Source organism: Cyanistes caeruleus, chromosome 9 (genome assembly GCF_971803275.1).
Source record: "Cyanistes caeruleus chromosome 9, bCyaCae1.hap1.1, whole genome shotgun sequence".
Taxonomy (NCBI): Eukaryota; Metazoa; Chordata; class Aves; order Passeriformes; family Paridae; genus Cyanistes; species Cyanistes caeruleus.
In genome coordinates, this window is record NC_141709.1 from 5,480,365 (window position 1) to 5,498,775 (window position 18,411).

The 18,411-nt window shown below is 40.0% G+C and overlaps 1 protein-coding gene across 50 annotated transcripts in view; it reads left to right on the plus strand.

Moving 5' to 3' along the window:
• RC3H1 (ring finger and CCCH-type domains 1) overlaps window positions 1–17,547 on the plus strand; it is a 56,566-nt gene extending 39,019 nt beyond the window's left edge. For 9 of the 50 annotated variants that reach the window (XM_086842612.1, XM_086842621.1, XM_086842611.1 and 6 more), the window contains 13 exons: window positions 121–239; window positions 2,062–2,174; window positions 4,254–4,535; window positions 4,862–5,079; window positions 6,359–6,735; window positions 7,741–7,872; window positions 8,410–8,580; window positions 11,354–11,564; window positions 12,992–13,082; window positions 13,196–13,331; window positions 15,274–15,444; window positions 16,027–16,142; window positions 17,136–17,547. In XM_086842612.1, coding sequence (XP_086698738.1) covers window positions 121–239; window positions 2,062–2,174; window positions 4,254–4,535; window positions 4,862–5,079; window positions 6,359–6,735; window positions 7,741–7,872; window positions 8,410–8,580; window positions 11,354–11,564; window positions 12,992–13,082; window positions 13,196–13,331; window positions 15,274–15,444; window positions 16,027–16,142; window positions 17,136–17,289 — 2,291 coding nt within the window. In that variant the 3' untranslated portion in view covers window positions 17,290–17,547. The remainder of the gene's footprint in view (window positions 1–120; window positions 240–2,061; window positions 2,175–4,253; window positions 4,536–4,861; window positions 5,080–6,358; window positions 6,736–7,740; window positions 7,873–8,409; window positions 8,581–11,353; window positions 11,565–12,991; window positions 13,083–13,195; window positions 13,332–15,273; window positions 15,445–16,026; window positions 16,143–17,135) is intronic. The other 41 variants (XM_023931667.2, XM_086842632.1, XM_023931663.2 and 38 more) reach the window with 10 other exon arrangements.
• The last annotated feature ends 864 nt before the right edge of the window (window positions 17,548–18,411 follow it).

The following is an 18,411-nucleotide window of genomic DNA, read 5'->3' on the forward strand; positions in this document are numbered from 1 at the left end:
GCATTTCTTATAAACTTGGCTAGTCAAGTTTTGTGATGCTGATGCAGGGTTTTGTACCTTGTTTTGGAAAATCTTTCTGATTTTTCTTTTTTTATTTGGTGTTTGCTGTCCATGCAACAGATGCTCCACCTCCAACATGGGAACAACTGGAAAATGGGCTAGTTGCTGTGAGGACTGTAGTTCATGGCTTAGTTGATTATATCCAGAATCACAGCAAAAAAGGAACAGATCAACAACAGGTAAAAGCTAAATAATTTGGAAATATATACCCCTAAGTTTTATTTGCTGTATCCTGTAGTAGAGGTTTACTAATGTCACATGGAAAGATTTGGTTTGACAAGGAACTTGCAGAAAACGTCACTGCAGAGTCATATTTACCAAAAAAGAAACATAAAAGGAAAAAATGCTAAACAACACGTAACATCACATATTTACCTCCAAAACCTGTTGAATTTATTTTCACAGCTCACTAGGATGGAAGGAGAACAGTCTGATCCAACTACAGGCTTAGGGAAATGGATAACAGCCTTACTGAGTAGAGGGTGGGGAAGGGTTTTTTTGGATTTGTTTTAATGTGACATATGTTGGGTTTAAAGCAAGATAAGCACCCTGACTCGCTCCAGCACGGGCGACTATCCCAGCCGCGCGGTCCACCTCCCACTGCATCAATGTGATGGATGGCGAAAATGGCAGTTTATTACAGGGAAACTTAACATTTTATAGCCTAGGGTCACTGTGTTACTCCCATCTACATACGTCACACCTGAGTGCTATTGGCTAATTGCAAGAGAACTTACTATCTTAGCAGAGAGGGGATCTGCTAGCTTTCCGTTACATCCCGAGTTCTTCCGCAGCTCCAGGCCCTAACTACAACAGACATATTTCAGCCAGCTGTCTCTCTGTTGATGAAATCATCCTTATATCTGTGCTTAATGGTCTGTCAAGCTTGAAGATTTAAGAATAGTTCATATGAAGGTGCAATCCAAGTTCCTGAAACAAATTTTTTTGTTTCATCAATGACAATGTAATTCTATATTAGCTTATCTCATAGTTACCTCATCATACATTCCTTTGATGCCATTTTGTTGTGTAGCTCAGTTGATATAAATGCTGCTGAAATATGGAGCTGCCTGTCCCAGTCTCATTCGTCCATCACTTTGGCATTCATCCTCTTGGAGAGCTGGTTTGGGGAACTGAGCTAGTAAAGAGATTATCTCTGACAATAAAAAGGCCAAATTAAAGTGAATTATTTCTGCCATTTCACCTTTTTTGCATTGCTTGGGATGGACAATAGCACTGTCACCAGGAAAAGGAAAAACAGTAGAAATGCATAAGTGGGAATACAGGAGGGGAAAAAGAGCTTTTGTTCTGAAGAGCCTGTGGAACATGCTGTGCTGCTTGCAAGAAGCCTCCTGAGTAGGGAAAGGTGATGTCTGCTGAGCTCTGGGTAAGGTTGTGCTACCTGGTGGCAGTGGCCAGTAAAAGGCTGTGTGGCTTATGTTCACTGTGTAGTAGATGGCAAAAAACCCCCAAACAAACTAAACAAAAACAAACACAAAAAATCCGCAAAAAACAAATCAGAAAAAAAAATAAACCAAAAAAACCCCAACAGTTTTCAGGTGACTTCTTACAGATACACACCTTTTGCCTTCTCAGAAAGCACATGGACTTTTACAGACCTTTCCCTTGATGGGAACTATTGAAAGGGTATATCTGATTATTGGTAATTTTTTCATCCTGTATCAGTTTTGTCCACTTAAGTGTGTTCTAAAATGTACAGCTGTGTTCCAGTCAAGCTCTCCAGTAAGGAGTTTGAATAAAAATGCTGCAGAAATCTGAGACTGACTTAGTTGTCAAAACACATACTCTTGAATTGTTGGCTGTTAAAGAACCAAACACAAGTACTTCAGTTGTTGATTTCATATCAGATATTCCAGAAACACTTAAATTTGAGGAATTATCACTGGTCAAACATCAGGCCTTTGATAAGATCATACATTCAGCTTGGTTAAGTGCACTTTCATGTTCAGGTGTCTCACCTGGTTTCTTTAACCTTGTCAGCCCCCTCAGCACAGCAAGTACAAGACATATATGTGCCGAGACATGAAGCAGAGAGGAGGATGTCCACGGGGGGCCAGCTGCACCTTCGCACACTCACAGGAGGAGCTGGAAAAGTAAGTGTACCTCTCCTCGTAGAAAGTAGTCCAGTCTTTGTTTCATCTTGTCTATAAGAGTTATGTCTAGGAATAAGGGGAAAGGAAGTATTCCCTGGTTGTTAAACTAGCAAGAAATAATGTGATAAACTTGTAACAGTCATCTCTTAGGTTTTTGAGCTTTCTCCTTCCATACAGAAGGATATTTGCTTTGTTCATCAGTAATGCAGCTCTGAAAGTTTGATGCTACACAAGTATTATCCAAAGTTTTTGGAGGTGGGATGTTTTCCCTACTTCTTAAGTGTGACTAAACGTGCTGTGTGACAGCACACACAGCTATGGCTGTTATTTGGGGGTGCTTCTCATTTTCCCTTTTTATTCAGGTAGATTGCGGGCAGTTTTCCAAAGGAATTTCCATAAGGAATGTTTTGCTAGCTCTCCAAAGACCTAAAAATAAACTTTCCAAGATTTTTTTCCTGCAACAATTCTTTGTGCAATCTGTCAGAAATTTTCATGCAGGTATTTTCAGTTGGTTACATCTATTGTCGTAGTTAAAAAATGATGGTCATATCAAGTCTGCAGTCTAGATGCATTACAGATTTAGGAGGGCTACCAGTTATGCAAGAGCAAGATGCTGTTGTTCTGCAGGTTGTTGCAATTTATTTTTTTTTGAGTAAAATAGATTATTTAGGAGCTAAAAGAAATAAATACAGTGTATTTTATATAGTATAGTAGTTTGTTATTTGCTTTTTGGTCTAAAATAATTAAAAGAAAAGGTGCTTTTTAATGAGAAGAATACTGCAAAGGCTCGGAGTTGGCATGCAGTGTTTCTTTTTCATTTCTTAATCTGAAACTCATAGCATTAATGTCAGTTCGTGGGCTGTATATCCAGCATGCAGTGCATAGACAAAACACAAAGAAAAGAGCAAAGTGTATGGTGTTAGAATGACAAAGAGTTATTCATATGAACAAGGAATAGAACTTCAGTACTTGTGTGCTGCAGAAACAGTTAAAGAGTGTTTTGCCTTTTGTCATCATGCTAATGATACAATGAGATAGCTAGTGCTGCTTTGGGATGATGCTTTGGGATGGTTTTGTTAACCTGTTGGGTGGTGGGTCAGCATTATACCTCTGAGCCAGTTGTATGTATCAAGGACTGTTTGTCAGCTTTGCAGGGGGGAAGAGGCCCATTGCAGCCAGACTGACTTGTATGCCTTGGTATTAATGTTACCCTGGGCTGAAGAGAATGTTTGTTCAGTTTTGGATTCCCACAGTTTCTGTGGGTTGTTGGGGAACTTGGGAGCTCTTATTGTTCCTTGTACCTTTTATCTTTGCTTAATTTCTTTAAGTAGCTACTGGATTAGTGCTCCTCCTTTTAAACATGCATAGTGTGAATCATATGCATTGCTGGTGCTGTGTGACTCCTGTGTCTCTCTATATAGCTTTAAGTTTGGAGGAAGGTTATGGGGAAATGTGTGGTAATGTTTTAGATAGCATTTAGATATAATGCAAACTTGCTTCAACAGCAGCTCATTCCCTTCTTGACAAGAATAATATTGATACAGTAACATAAAGCTTAAACTGTGCTTTAAAGTATATCACATGGTAGTAAACGCTTGGCTTATTATTGGACAAATGGAGTAAAAGGGTATAACTTCATATTTTTTCTCTTAAATTTTCTGCTGTTAGTTTCTTCTCTGAATAAAACAGGCTTGAACAGTCTGTGATTCTTATTCAGAAGCTTGTGTTACTGCATTTTATGTGATAATAGTACTTTATGTGATGCTTAGTTTTGGTTTTCTTCTCTCGAGATGCATATGCATAAAGAAAGTAAGATTTGTAAATTTGCTGTATGAAGTTTACCTGTGAATTCTTGATGTATTTTTCATTAAAAGTCCATCCTTGTTTTGATTGAAATTCCTATTAATAGATCAGCTGTCAGGGCAGTTTTATTCTAAGAGGTATTCTCACAAGCCCCTTGGGGAGGTTGAATTAAAAGGAGGCTTTCAGTAGAATCCATGTTTGAAAAATCTTGAAAGTACAACTCTTTTTTGTTGTCGTTTTGTTTCAATTTTTGATATGTGGCTTCTCTTTCTGAAGATTCCGTAAAATGAACAAGCGTCTCGTTCCCAGAAGACCCCTTAGTGCTTCCCTGGGCCAGCTGAATGAGGTGGGCCTGCCTTCAGGAGCTATCCTCTCAGAGGAAGGGGGAGTGGACTTGCCCAATAGGAAAACTTCTGCTCTGCCAAATGGAATTGTGTCAACAGGCAGCACAGTGACGCAACTAATTTCTCGAGGGACTGACTCCAGTTATGAAACTGCCCTGAAACCAGGGAAGATGGACCATCTGAGTAGCAGTGCCCCTGGATCCCCTCCTGACTTGTACGGGTCTTCCTACCTGTTGTTAAAATTGTTGTGTGTGTAAATGTAGAGTAGAAACAAAGTAAACCAGTTCTTTAAAAAGTAAACAGAATGGGAGTTGTGGTTGTTCTTGTGTTTGGTTGGTTGTTTTTTTTAGTGATTATATAGTAGAGTAGAAAGCTAAAACTTAAACTCTAAGCTGCATTAATTCCCTGTTTGTTAATATTTTAATTGGAGAAGGTGATGGAAGCCTTCAGAAAGTGGAGTGTAGACAAAAGAACAGTGTGTTAGAGTACAGTGTGCTATACCAGACCTTAATGAGCAGTACCATCTTTCCACTTTTTTAGGCTGGAATCTGTTCCCAAGAGCTCTATTTCTGCCTTGCCAGTGAACCCTCATCCTGTTCCTGCTCGAATGCCAGCAGATCTGCCCTCGGTGTCTGTCACTAAGCAGTTGCAGATGGTACCACGAGGGTCTCAGTTGTACAGTGCACAACAAGCAGATATATTTTATCAAGACCCCAGAGGGGCCGCCCCATCGTTTGAGCCAGCACCCTACCAACAAGGTAAGATTGACACCAAGCTCTTTCATCCTCATCCTGATTTTAGTCTTTCTTCCCACTCTGTTTTTTAAGCCCTTCAATTGAAGTTTTCTTACAAATGACATGGATAAAAGACACCAATAGGGTGACATCATAATAAAATGGAAATTGGTGGGATTTTATACTTTGACTGAGGACTTCAGTGCAAGTGAAAATAATATTTGTTTCTGTCCAAGTATTGCAAGTCCTTCTGTCTTCAGTTCTTCCTAACCGGGCTGGATGAGGGATCCAGTATAGTAAACCTTAATTCAGTTTGACTCAGGGAAAATAGAAATAAAGTGCTTTTGATGATAGAGATGAATGAAGTTAGAGAAGGGTGTTCACAAAAAAATAAAACATCATAAAAAGGATGTAAGAGGAAAAACTCTAACTATAAAGAGAGCACATGGAGAAAGATAATATTGAAGGTGATTAAAAAGAGAAGATCTGTCTATCTATGTGAAAAAGAATGATTCTTAGGCAATGTGAGGTTGCAGAGAGAAATGAGATGAAGTGAATGCGAAAAAAAAATAAGCAATGAAAGACCAAAGGAAGTTAAAAGTAGAAAAAGCTCTAGAAAGGAAAGGCAAAATGGGGGGAAGCCATTTCTGAGAAAGCTGCAGAGCATTTTGAGAAAAACCAAACTACTTAAATTTGTTCATTATGTGCCAGTGAACATCTGAGTTGTCCACAAAATTTGATGTCATGCACATATTCATGCTTATTTTAAAATTATCCAGAAGTCACAGATAGAATGATAAAGTCTTCAGATAACCAGGCAGTTTGATATTACAAGTCTTTGGTGATTATACAGTTCTGAAATGTCTTTCTCCTGTTCAAGATTTAGAACAAATCTCTAGATAACTTTAAATCCTAATAATCCAAGTTCCTTTACCCAGCCAGTGGCACTGATATGTTGAAATAAATTGAATTTAATTGCATGGGTGAAAATGTACAGACCAATCTTCAGTTTACTTTTTACGTCTTACCTAGCTGAAAGCATTTGTAGCAATTTGCAGAGACATTCTGGTGATTTATATCTATTTAGTGTGCTGGCAGGACTTGTGGGGCACCTGTGGTGGGCTGAGTCTCACCAGCTCTTCACTGTGCTGTGTCACTGCTACAGTATTGATAATTAGATAATTACATTATGACACTTGATCAACTTTTGCTTCTTCAGGGTTTTCTGCAGTCAGTTTTTGTGGACAATTGTGGTAATCACTTTCTGTATCTTGTGATCTTTTCCCCCCTTGCCTTGCTTCAGGAGTGTACTATCCCACTCAGTCCATGTCTCGCTTTGTCCGACCTCCTCCATCAGCAACCGAACCAGGTATACCATACCTGGAGCACTACGGGCCATATTTGCCAGAGCGTGTGGTAAGCCCACAGTACCCACAGCCACAGGGGTACCCGACCCTGGCGCAGCCCATGTACCCACCACACTACGACAGCCGCCGCGTGTACCCCCCCGTGCAGCCCTACCAGCGGGAGGATGTGGTGCGGGGCAGCCCAGTGCCCATCGACATCCCACAAGCAGCTGTGCCCCTCTACGTACCTGAGTCCAGAGACAGATACCAGCAAACAGAGGCTTATTGTGCAGTGGCTCCACATCTTGGTCAGATCAGACCTTCGTGCCACAGGGTATGGGTTCTACTCTACATTTCTGTAGATGTTTTGAGAGAGAAACTATAAGCTGCTTGAGGAATTGAATATTTTTGTACTAAGGGGGTGGTCTTTGCAAAAGTCTAAACTTTAGGAAGTGTATCAAAAACTAGAAGGTAATTTATTTACTGGTCAACTCTGCAGTTGTAACGATGTTTATATGTAAAATAGGCTGCTTTAGTGCTCAAAGTAGAAAGGCATTGTAATTCACTTCAGAAATACTGTAAGTCTCTGACTTCTCCAGCAAAGATTAGACTGGAGAGTCTTAGAGAGACTCAAGTTCAGTGTGTGGAAATGATCACGTGTGCATTCTGATACTGATCAACTCTGTGCCTAAATAATAAATATTAAACACACCTGCCTTGATAAAAGAATTAAAAAATCTGCTTGTCTGAATTTTTTCAAGTTAGATAGCTAACTGGAGGGTCTTCCTATTGTAAGTTTACAAGTTTGTTTTGATAACTCACCAGCTGGAATTGAGTTCTGTATAATAGTTGGACTTAGGTCATTCAGATTAAAGGCTCTGAATCCTATTGTACAGGAAATGTTTTTAACATAAGTTACAGATTTAGCAGTTTGAGTGTGCCGTGTTTGTGTTTAACTCTATTGCAAAGGGCATAATAAATGTGACTAGTGACCTGTAGAGTTTTATCAATTTATCCTATATGACTGTAATAGGAACTTGCCATGCTGAACTGTTCCAGTGGGAACTTTGCTAAGTTGTAACACATTCCCTGTTTGTGGGGTGTCTTGGACTAACACTGGCCAGTGTAGGAATATGTATGTCCTATATGAAAGTTAACAGGTAGACTTTAACCGTGATCATTACTTGTTACTGTAATGATTCTGTCTGTCCTCTGTATTTCCCTCTCCTTGCAGTATATAGCTACCTTACTTTGTTCACATAAACAACGCTTAGAAAATTACTAATTTTGTACATTAATGCTTCAGGAGCTCTGAAACATTTTCCTATCTTCATTTCAGCCTCATCCCAGCCTGGATGAGCTTCACCGACGAAGGAAAGAGATCATGGCCCAGCTGGAGGAGAGGAAGGTGATTTCTCCACCTCCTTTTGCACCGTCACCAACCTTGCCTCATCCTTTTCACCCAGAGGAGGTAAGAATATTTTGACAAAAACATGAAATACTGGCATGTTTAGTGTTTACGTGCTGATAGGTGTAGACAGCAAGAAAATCAGAACAGTACAGCACTGCAAGTGTTGGAGAAAGTAGATATTGTGCCTAAATGGGAAGCACTTGTGGTACAGTGTCCAGTATTTCAGCTGGCTGTTGATCTGCCACTGGTCCTAAGCTCTCTGCTTTCAGTGCAACAAAGAAAATTAATTTTGAGCCATTACTAATTGAAGTAATCACTCTTCACAGTTACTAGACTTTACTCATGACATATTTATAATGAAGTAACAGCTTGATAGAGATTTATTTTTTTAACCAGTGTCAAAATACCACCTTCAAACTGGCCAAATGAACACTGGGAGCATAGCCAGGGGCTCAAAATTTCACACACTTCATGCCCGCTTCCAGAGGGTGGTGTATCTGATTGAAAATAATCCTGGTGATGTTTCTCCAGTTCACTACTGTTGAAGTGAAGAAGGATGGCTGTGAAACTGCTTCTTCCCTTCACTTACAGAACCAGATTTTTGTTTTTGTACAGTACTTGGATGAAGACCTGAAGGTAGCTGGGAAATACAAAGGAAATGACTACAGCCAGTACTCTCCCTGGTCCTGTGACACCATCGGCTCCTACATTGGAACCAAAGATGCAAAACCCAAAGATGTTGTGGCAGCAAGAAGTGTGGAGATGGCGGTATGCAGGGATAAGGGGAAAACAGAAGAAAAGTAGATATTCCTGTGGGTTGGGAAGGACTTTCATTTGCTTTTCACCATGATGGCAATGCTTTTATTTAAGCTCAGAAGTGCATTGCAATCACAGAAAGCATTTGCAGGTGTGTGAAGCACTTTGCTTTCCAAGTTATGGACAGTACTACTCTTTTGTAGCTGTTACAAAATTCTGCATATTGATGTGGGATAACCACTCTGCTCTGAAGCCATGGATAGCAAGAATATTTTACAAGGATTATTCTTTGCACTTACTTGAAAGGCAAAAATTATTCTGTCCTGGCAGCATGTTAATTAAGCATGTAAATCTGTTGCTGCCTGTACTTCTTTCTGGCAGAAGAAGATGCTGTAACATAACTTTAGGCAATTAATTCCTTTTAAGGTGGGTGTTATTGCTGTTATGGATGTTAGTAGTTTTTGCTTGAAGGACCGTGATTTTTAGCCACAAGAGTACCCAAAACTTGCATGAAGTTTTTGAGAAAAGCACCATCAAAACATTGTACTAGGCTGTTTATTTTTGAAGGCAATTTCTAGCTCTATGCTGCCCTTATTCAATGAACTTTGAGAGGTGGGCTGTGATCTTGTTTTGTGTTGCTCCATTTTTGCTAGGTCAGTGTTGCAAAATGAAGGGGCTGCTTGGGTGTTACTATTGGGAATCATGAATGGAGAAGAAAACAGAGTCTTGCATACCACCACTATTCAGTTTCTTCCTAACATTTGGGCATCACTTAACAGGAGAAGTAGGCTAGTAGCCCATGCACATAGGAAATTGTTCAAGTTCTTCAAGAGAAAGGAGTGTTTAGCCTGAGGAACTTTTACAGAGATTCATCTATTCTCCTTCACCCTCCTTTGTGCAAAAGTGATCTATTGACTTTTATTTTTGTATTGTCGGAGTCATGTTGATGTTTCTTTGGTAAATAAGAGATAGGGGGGAACATTTCTAAGCAGAATTTATTCTTCTGTGGACAGATGCTCACCAGTTGCAACCACTTAATTAAATCAGGATATTTTTGTTTAGTTTCTCCTCAAAAAGGCTCCCCTTTTTCTCTCTGCCCCATTGGAATTAAATTTGTATTTTTTCTGTCTGCTGAATTGCTTTCCTTTTAAAACCTTGAAGCCACTGCTGGAAATGGACCCAAAAAGAAGGCTTTCTCCTGAAAAAAAGCAGAGCAAAAAACTGCATTTCATCTGCAGCTTTGGCATTTTAACCTGTCCTCTTGCTCTCAGTCCTACACAGTGTGGTTGCCTGGAATTATCATGCAGCCATGTTTGACCTGGGGATCTACTGAGATTACTGAGACAGCTCATTGCTGTCCAAGTGGCAGCATCCAGGAATAATAAACAGGTCTTGGCTTTCATCCCTGCTGCTAGAAAACTGTGCAAAAAACCTGCAGCTCAGTTAAGAGAAATAGTAAGGTTCTGGAGAAGTGACCTCCTTTTTCAAGGATAAACGAAGCATTCTTCTGCCCCAGAGCTAATTTTCAGATCAGCGAAATGGGATCTCTGCTGCTTTTCAGTTTTTGTCCCCTCACAGGAAAAAATTATCAGGAGACCTTTACTGAATTCCTTTTTTGAATGACTGTGTATCATCTGAAGGAGTAGTATCATCTGAGAGTGCATAATGCTGAATATTCTGCAGATGACATGCAGATTCACTGAGTAAACAGAAATATATGAAAATTGGTACGAGCATCCTATGGCCTAAAGGTTAAAATGTAATTTTTTTTCCAGGATTCCAAAGTAGATTTTCCATAAGGTTTTCATGTCCAAGTATTACATTTCTTGAATTTAGCTTCCAACTTAGTTGTTACTGCCATTTTCACCCCTTTATTCCTGCCTCGGATATGTCCACTGTTCCTAGCAATCCTTATCCCTACTGAAAGCTTGCAGGGTTTTATTTTAATACTGAACTGTACCAAAGGTTGTAGCCTTTAGACAATTTTCTTGGTGTAGTGGCCCCATTTACCTTGCTCTTTTTTTACTGTGTACAGTTTTTTTACTGCGTACAGTGTATTTTACTGTGTACAGTTTTACTTCTTTAGCAAAGTCTTAACTTGATTTTGGCAATTCTTATCATTTTACATTTTCTGGTAGCCAACAGATAGCTTTCCTATTTAAGTCAGCTCTTTGAGGAGAGAATGAACACTTTCTCTCTTCATTTGCTGACCCATTAAGGTGTTGGAGTCTGAAACTCAGTTAGAAACCAGGATGTTCCAAACAGTACTGCTGCTAAATGAAAAATGCCTGAAAAAATATACTAGACATGTCCAAGTAAGTGCGGTACTGAAAAATTCCTATTCTGAGTCATTTGTAGGCTGTTAGGTGATGCAATTCTTAACAATGGACTTCAGAGAAATTTCTTCTGTATTCTAGAAAGATGTAGTCCTCAGACATGCTCACTGGTCTCTTCTTTGAGTTTCTGTAAGGGGGAGGTTTTTTCCCTGTTTTCTTCCCATTGGACTTTCTCTGTCTCAGTTTCCATTTGCTACTGCTCTCTTCTTCTGGATTTGATCACAATTAATTTTGCAGTTTTTTCACTGTGGTGTAGTAATGGTCATCTTAAGGTAGGCCATCAAGGAGACAGTGGAGTTAGAAACTGAAGAATAGGAAAACTAGTTGAAAAGTGAAGGGAATAGAGAATACAAGAGAAACTTACTGCACTTACCAAATTGTTGTGAAAAGAATGTGATCCTGTTACTTTCTGAATGAATTTTTGACTGCCTTTTCCATGTCTTGTCCAGAATGTGGATAGTAAAGCCATGCGTGAGCAGCGACTGGACATGCAGCGACGAGCAGCCGAGACAGGGGACGATGACCTCATTCCATTTGGAGACCGACCAACCGTGTCAAGATTTGGGGCCATCTCTCGTACTTCCAAAGCCGTGTACCAGAACTCTGGGCCCATGCAGGCCCTGGCAGTTCAGGGAGCTGCCACCAAATCCATCATTTCAGGTAGGATCTGTGCTCTTGGATTTTGCTGGCTGTTGCTATTTTCTTTACTGCCACAGTGTTGTACAGGTTGAAGACAAACCCTGTAAACTTCTATCTTGTCTTAAAAATACAGCTACAGTGTGTGTTAATGCCACTTAAAATAACTTCAGGTAAGGTTATACTGAGAAGACTGAATTCAGAACAAGGTTGCCACAGCTTTCTGAGATCGCTTGGTCTGAACAAGAGGAGACTGAGGGCAGACCCCATAGGAGTCTACAGCTTCTTCCTGAGGAGATGCAGAAGGGCAGGCCCTGATTTCTCTCTAGTGACCAGTGATAGAATCTGTGTGAGGGGAAGGTTAGGTTGGATATCAGGAAAAGGTTCTTCCCTAGAGGGTGGTGAGGCACTGACCAGGGAATGGTCACAGCCCCAGGACTGCCAGAGCTCTAGAAGTGTTTGTGCCTGTACTCTTAGGCACAGGGTGAGATTGTTGGGGTGTCTGTGGAGGGCCAGGAGTTGGACTCCATGGTCCTTACATGTCCCTTACAGCTTGGGATATTCAATGATTCCATGACATGTTTGTGCTTACGTTGTATATTTGTTAGTGATCTGTTGTTGCTGTTTGGAAGAAATTACTTTGTTCTGCCAATCCCTCTGATATGAAACTTACTTTAAATCTGTAGCAGCAGAATCCAGAAGCTTAGCACTTTCCCAAATACATATAATGCAAAAACATCTTGATAAAGTAGCGTACTGCTGCTCTCCTACTTTATGGGTAGCTGGTCCTGCCAGCTTAATGCAGCCATTGTCTCATGTACTGTTAGGCAAAGCAAAAAAATAGGAGTAGTTCATTTCCAACACATCTGTTGTCTAATCACATGTATAATATGGCTTTCTGTCTTGCTTCATAAGATTGTCTCTTTCTTGAGGTGCACTGAATAATAACCTTAAGAAAATATCTGATTATTATATTCCCCCAAACTTGCTTCTAACTTTTTCAGGCAGTAATTTTTTAGACTTTACTACAGGTAGAATTCTGACTTCCCTGAAAACTTAAACGTTAAACTATAGTTACCTAGAATTATCAATGAACTCCTGAGACTTTTAGGAACTTCAGTAGTAAAAATAGCTGCAGTCATCATGTCTGTATGTTTTGTTCTGTGTTTGTTCATCTGCGTGAGTATCTGAAGTCCTTCACAATCTCAGACTCTGGAAGGCCATCACGAACTTTTAGATGTACAGGAAGAGTCTAACTGTTTGTTACAGTATCAGACATGTAAGACCAGTCACAGAGAGTATTTCTGTGTTCATTTAATCAGAAGAAATGTTGAACTTCTCATAATTAGAGGGCTGGCCTTTCTTCTTCTCCATCTAGTTCTGTGTTGGCTGAATGACTGAAAGGGTGATTTTGTAGTAATGCAACATGGTTTTCTTCTATTCCCTGGTAGACTACAGTCCTTACGAAACCCACAGTGGCTGGGGAGGCTCTCCATATTCTCCTCATCAAAATATACCTTCTCAGGGTCGTTTCAATGACAGGTAGGATTTATTTTTCTTTGCCTTTTTCTAAATTTTCTTTTTTTTATTTTTTTCTGTGCCAGTTGAATAAAGATTTTTTTTTTAAAAAAACTCCTTATTTTCCAATCTCAAAGGGAGAGACTGTCCATGTCAGATGTGGCTGGTCATGGGAAGCAGTTGCCCTCAGCTGAACGAGAGCAGCAGCTGCGCATGGAACTGCAGCAAGTTGACCATCAGATCAGCCAGCAGACACAAATGCGGGGACTGGAGGTTGGTACCAGCATTTGGAGCAGCACGGGGGGGGTGGTATGGAGAGAGATGATGCTGGTAAGGCTTTTCATTGGCTGACCTTTATAGTGATGCTCAGTAGCAATACTTAATCCTGTAATGCCAGGCATTAGGGCTGTGGTGCAAGTGTCAGCCTTTCTACTTAACAGGAGAAACTTCCCCACACTCCATGTGCACATCAACACCGTATTTAATCTGCAGTCTGTGCTCAGTCTTGTTTGCTGACATTCTCTTTCTCACTTCCCCTCTGTTCAACTCAGAGGCAAACTTGTGGTTTGCAAGAGGCACCTTGTAGGTGCCTGTTCTTGGCATTACTGCTGTTGAAAATGTCTCATTTTCTGTACAGAAAGCCATGAGCTTCATCTGTTTTGTGTACGGCTTTGTGTTTGTACCTGTTTCTTCTTAAGCAGCACAAACCGCAAGAGTCAAGGAAGTAAATATGTAATATATTTAGTTTGAAAAATTAAGACAATATTTTATGCCTTCTCGCTTAGAAGAAGCATAGTTGTAGCATAAGGAAAGATGAGTGTGTGCTTGTAAAAGAGTTAATGAGCTGAAATCTTCTGATTTTTTGAGACAGAAGGAGAAATGTCAAGCCATAATGAATGGTTTTAGAAAGCTTTACTTTTCTCCTCTGAGGAAAAATCAGTAAATATTTACCAGAAAACTGTTCTAGGTACCTCAGCAACTATTTGTGTTAACATTTTCCCAGAAGAAATTGTACTACTATATAAGTAGTGTATAGCAACTTCTGCTGAAGCTATGGTTTAGCTAAGAACACATATTACAGAGGAGGGCTATTGCAGATTAGTTTAAGATCTCACAATTAAATCACAGCAGTAGTTGCAGTAATATGCATTTGTTAGTTACTTGAAACATAGCTTGTGTTCTTGTGCTCTTGTTTGGGAATGAGAGGAGAAAATGTTTACATCTTGTATGTCTGCCTTTGCCATAATACAAGAGTATTGGAAAGCTGCAAAACCTGTAAGAGGCCTTCTGCTCATCATTGTTGTGGGTGTGTCTGTTAAATCCTACAGAGCTGAATGTTGAGGCTTGATTTTGCCATAATATGAATTTTGCAGAATCAGTCAGTTATTTTGAGTAAGAACAGCTTTCATTTTATCTCTTGTGTTTAAAGCTACCTGTAGATACTGGAAATCAAGGAGTCTTCATTGGTTTGCCTATTACAAGGTTGCAGCAATTAATTCAGCCAGAGCATGAAGAACTAGATCATGGTGCTTTTGCATTGCATGGGCATTTCTACTTAAAGACCCGCCAGGTGCTGGGTTTTGTGGAGTACAAGATGATGTATCTAAATGCAGAGCACACACTTGCAGAACTGATTTGCAAGTATTAGCAGATTTTTACAATGGCTGGCATGGCTACTGCTTTTAGTAACTTGCAACTTGTAAATGACCATAGTCACTTGCCCCTCTCTGTTCCTCTGTGTTCTAGTGTGGGTCAGTAGAGACCTACATATTGACAACTACATCTCTCAAGATGATGTAATAATAATTGTGTCACTGCTGTAGAATTAGATAAATTCTACTGCTGTAAATAAAGTAGCAGACTTGCTTATCTGCAGTTCTCTTTTGAACATAGAGCTCAGTTGAGAGTAGTGTTTTTGTTCATGGGCTTAGTCATAGTTTTGAGAAGGGAGTGGTATGTTAAGAAAACACATGCACATTTATGACAGTAAGAGGTATTTAATACTACTTGTTTAAAAATTAAAATACTTGTCCATGTGTACAGAAATATGTTGAAACTTGTGTTGGAAGTGATTTCAGTTGGGGCATTGTGAAGTGTGGTGAGAAGTGACCTTGGTTTTGTAAATGAGCAATACTCTGGAATTATGGCCTTAGAGCTGTCTGTGCTTGGTGTGTCGTGTGCTCAGTTGTGTATGTGCTTGGCTTTATGCATTTAGGCTGTTAGTAACAGGCTGCTGTTGCAGAGAGAGGTGACTACCCTGGCAGGCCAACCACAACCCCCACCCCCACCTCCCAAGTGGCCTGGGATGATCTCAAGTGAGCAGCTGAGCTTGGAACTGCACCAGGTGGAAAGGGAAATTGGGAAGCGAACCCGTGAGCTGAGCATGGTGAGTGCTGGGGTTATGGGAGGCAGAGAGAGGGAGTGGACAGCTAGGTACCTGGCTGCAGCTTTCACCCTGGCAGAAAGGCTCCCTGCTGGATGCCCACAGCTGGAGTTATCCATCTTCCTCATAACCTCTATTCTTCAAAACCTCCTGAGGAGTTTCTTGAGTCTTCTTCATGAAGTTTAATGTAGCCACTTTACAATGCTGTTAATTTGGCACCATTTGAAATAAGTGTGGTGTTGAATTTGATGGAAACCAAATTGTCTCCAAGGTCACCATGCCATGAGTTCTATAAACTGCTTTAACATAGGAAACATCATCTGCACATACAAGCTAGTGTTCAGCAGTCCGTGTGCTGTTACAGTCTGTGGCCTTTGGTTGTTGTTACAAGGATCATCCCTTCCTTTTGGAAAATACTGTGTCCTGAAAGGATGAGCATATCTAAAAGTCTGGTTTTGTCTCATGGCTTTTGTGGGTTGAACTATGATTGCAATTTACAGGTGTTCTTCATCATCCCTAAGGGATGAAGTCTCCAATTCTTCCACACACTCTTAAAAGAATTTTTCATCTGTCCTTTCTTTACAGGAGAGCCAGTCTTCACTGGATATGAAAAACAAGCTGGATACCGCTAAACAGACAGAAAATGGACAATTAGAACCACAAAACAAGGTTCCAGCTGAGGACCTTACACTGACATTCAGGTAACGTGGGCCTTGAACGTATCTTTGTGTAATAGGAGACTTCTTCAGGACTGCACTCCTATTGAATAATTACCCTTGCCTCACATCAACTATGATATGAGGAAGCACCTACTAGGAAAAGAGAATACAAATCATGTCTTTATAGTGCAGGCATGAATTAAGGGTCTCTCTAGCTGTGGAGTAGGTGACTGGAATAAGACTGTATATAAATTAATGCAACAGAAGACTTGCAGTGTCCGTCAGAGAGGAATCCGTCTAGTCAGTATTGGATGATTAGTAGGGAGAAGCAGGAGTTATGCAGCCTCCTTGGAAAGAAAATAGATCCTTATCTGCTGTTTTAGTTTCAAATAAAAAAATCTCCCAAATGTGAAAGATAGTCCATCCGGCTAAGGTTTATGATGTGGATATTGTTTAGGAAGGCACACACTTTGAAACTAAGTTCACTTTCAATTGTCGGTGGACTTCTATCTGTGTAGATGCTGGGATTGATTTTGGTTCACATTTAATAGACAGTTGGAATAAGATGTTGGCTGGGAGTGCTGGAAGTCTGTACAGCAAGTATTTTCAAACAGCCACAAGCATCTACATGTATTCAAGACAGCACTAAGCAGAGAAGCTTGGATGTTTATGTAACTTCATGTGAGCAGTTTGAAATATTAATATTTATTCAGAATAAGTGTTTTCTGAATAAATACACTATTGCTGATGAAGTCTGCACCTTCTTTTTATAACCTGTTCTGAAGTTCTGTGCTGCACCATCAGATTGAGACCTCCAGGGCAGGAACTAATTTTTCTATATGGTGCTGTGAAAGTAATGAAATCAAAACAATTTTTTATATTTTTAGAATTAGGGGAAAAAAAGATAAATTATTATTAGGTAAGTTAAATATTCTGAATGTGTACACTGAAGTCCTCTTACTTAAAAATAAAGGAAAAAATCTAAGTAATTGCTTCTTTTCACCCACTTCCCCTTTCTTCTCAACTTCCCTTCAGCAGTGATGTTCCGAATGGATCAGCTTTGACCCAAGACAACATTGGCCTCCTGTCAAACAATATGGCATCTCTCAGCCTGTCGGAGGACCCTAAGGGAGGAGGAGATGGCCATGACTCCCAGCGAGTGGGAGTGACACCCACATCTGCTCCATGAAGCAAGGCCAGCACACCCTGGAGTTCCTTCTGCTAGGGTGTCGGCAGCTTCCATCTTATATTTTTTTTCCAGGGATGGTTGGGGAAACCCAGGAGCAGCAGCAGTAGCAGAGCAGCAGGTCCAGAGTCAATGTGCACAAACACAACTACTAGAAACAAATCCTGCACATAGTTCACATTAACACATTTTTTAATTAAAAAAATGAAAATTAGCAGTATCTGCAAGCAATTCAAATTAAATTTGTTTTTGTTCTGTGAATGAACTTTATTTTAATAACTTTGGACGCCTTGAATCCCAGGGCTTAAAAAAAAGATATTATATATATACTCTGTTTGATTAATTGTATGATCTTAATGACGTAGGTTTTTTCTTATATTTTGGTGTTATTACATACCCAGTGCATAATTCCTTATTACCTTATTACTAAAACAATTTAGCCACTTCCTTGTATGAGTTAAGGGTAAGCAAGGAACGAGGGTTGGAGAGTAGCTGTGAATTGCAGTGTCAACAGATGTGCAGCAAACTTCATGCTTAACACAATTCCTCCTATTGTGGCCAGGAACTTAACCTGAGCTTCTTGATTAAATTGCTGAATTTAAAATACAAATGACAGTCTTTGCAAAGGTGTGGTCCTTTTTAAAGGCTGGCATTGTTTATTATCTTTGTATATTAGAATCTGACACCTGAGTATCTCAAATCTGCAGTTTGTCAGGGCTGCAGTGAATCCACTCTGGATTCCTGTTTCATAGGGGAAGAATTGCACCAAAGTAACCATTGAGGGTGTAGCACAGATCTTGCCAGAAGTACTGAGAAGCAAATTTTGCCTGATAGATCTGGTACTTCTGTAAGTAGATGCTTTGTAGGCATAACCCAGAGAAGCCATGCCTTTTGATTATTTTTTTTTAATTAAAGATTTTGTTCTTGCTGCACATTTTTTTACTTTTTTTGGCCTACACTAAGGTAAGATCCTAGATATGAAGACCTCTTGAGAATGATTTTTCAAGTGCTGCTCCCTCTCTACCTGCTTGGCCTGTGCTCATTTTTTCTTTCTGGGTTAGACTACTAAGTGGGAAAGCACTGGTTATGTAATAAATTGCTGCATTGCTTTGGTTGGGTAAAGCA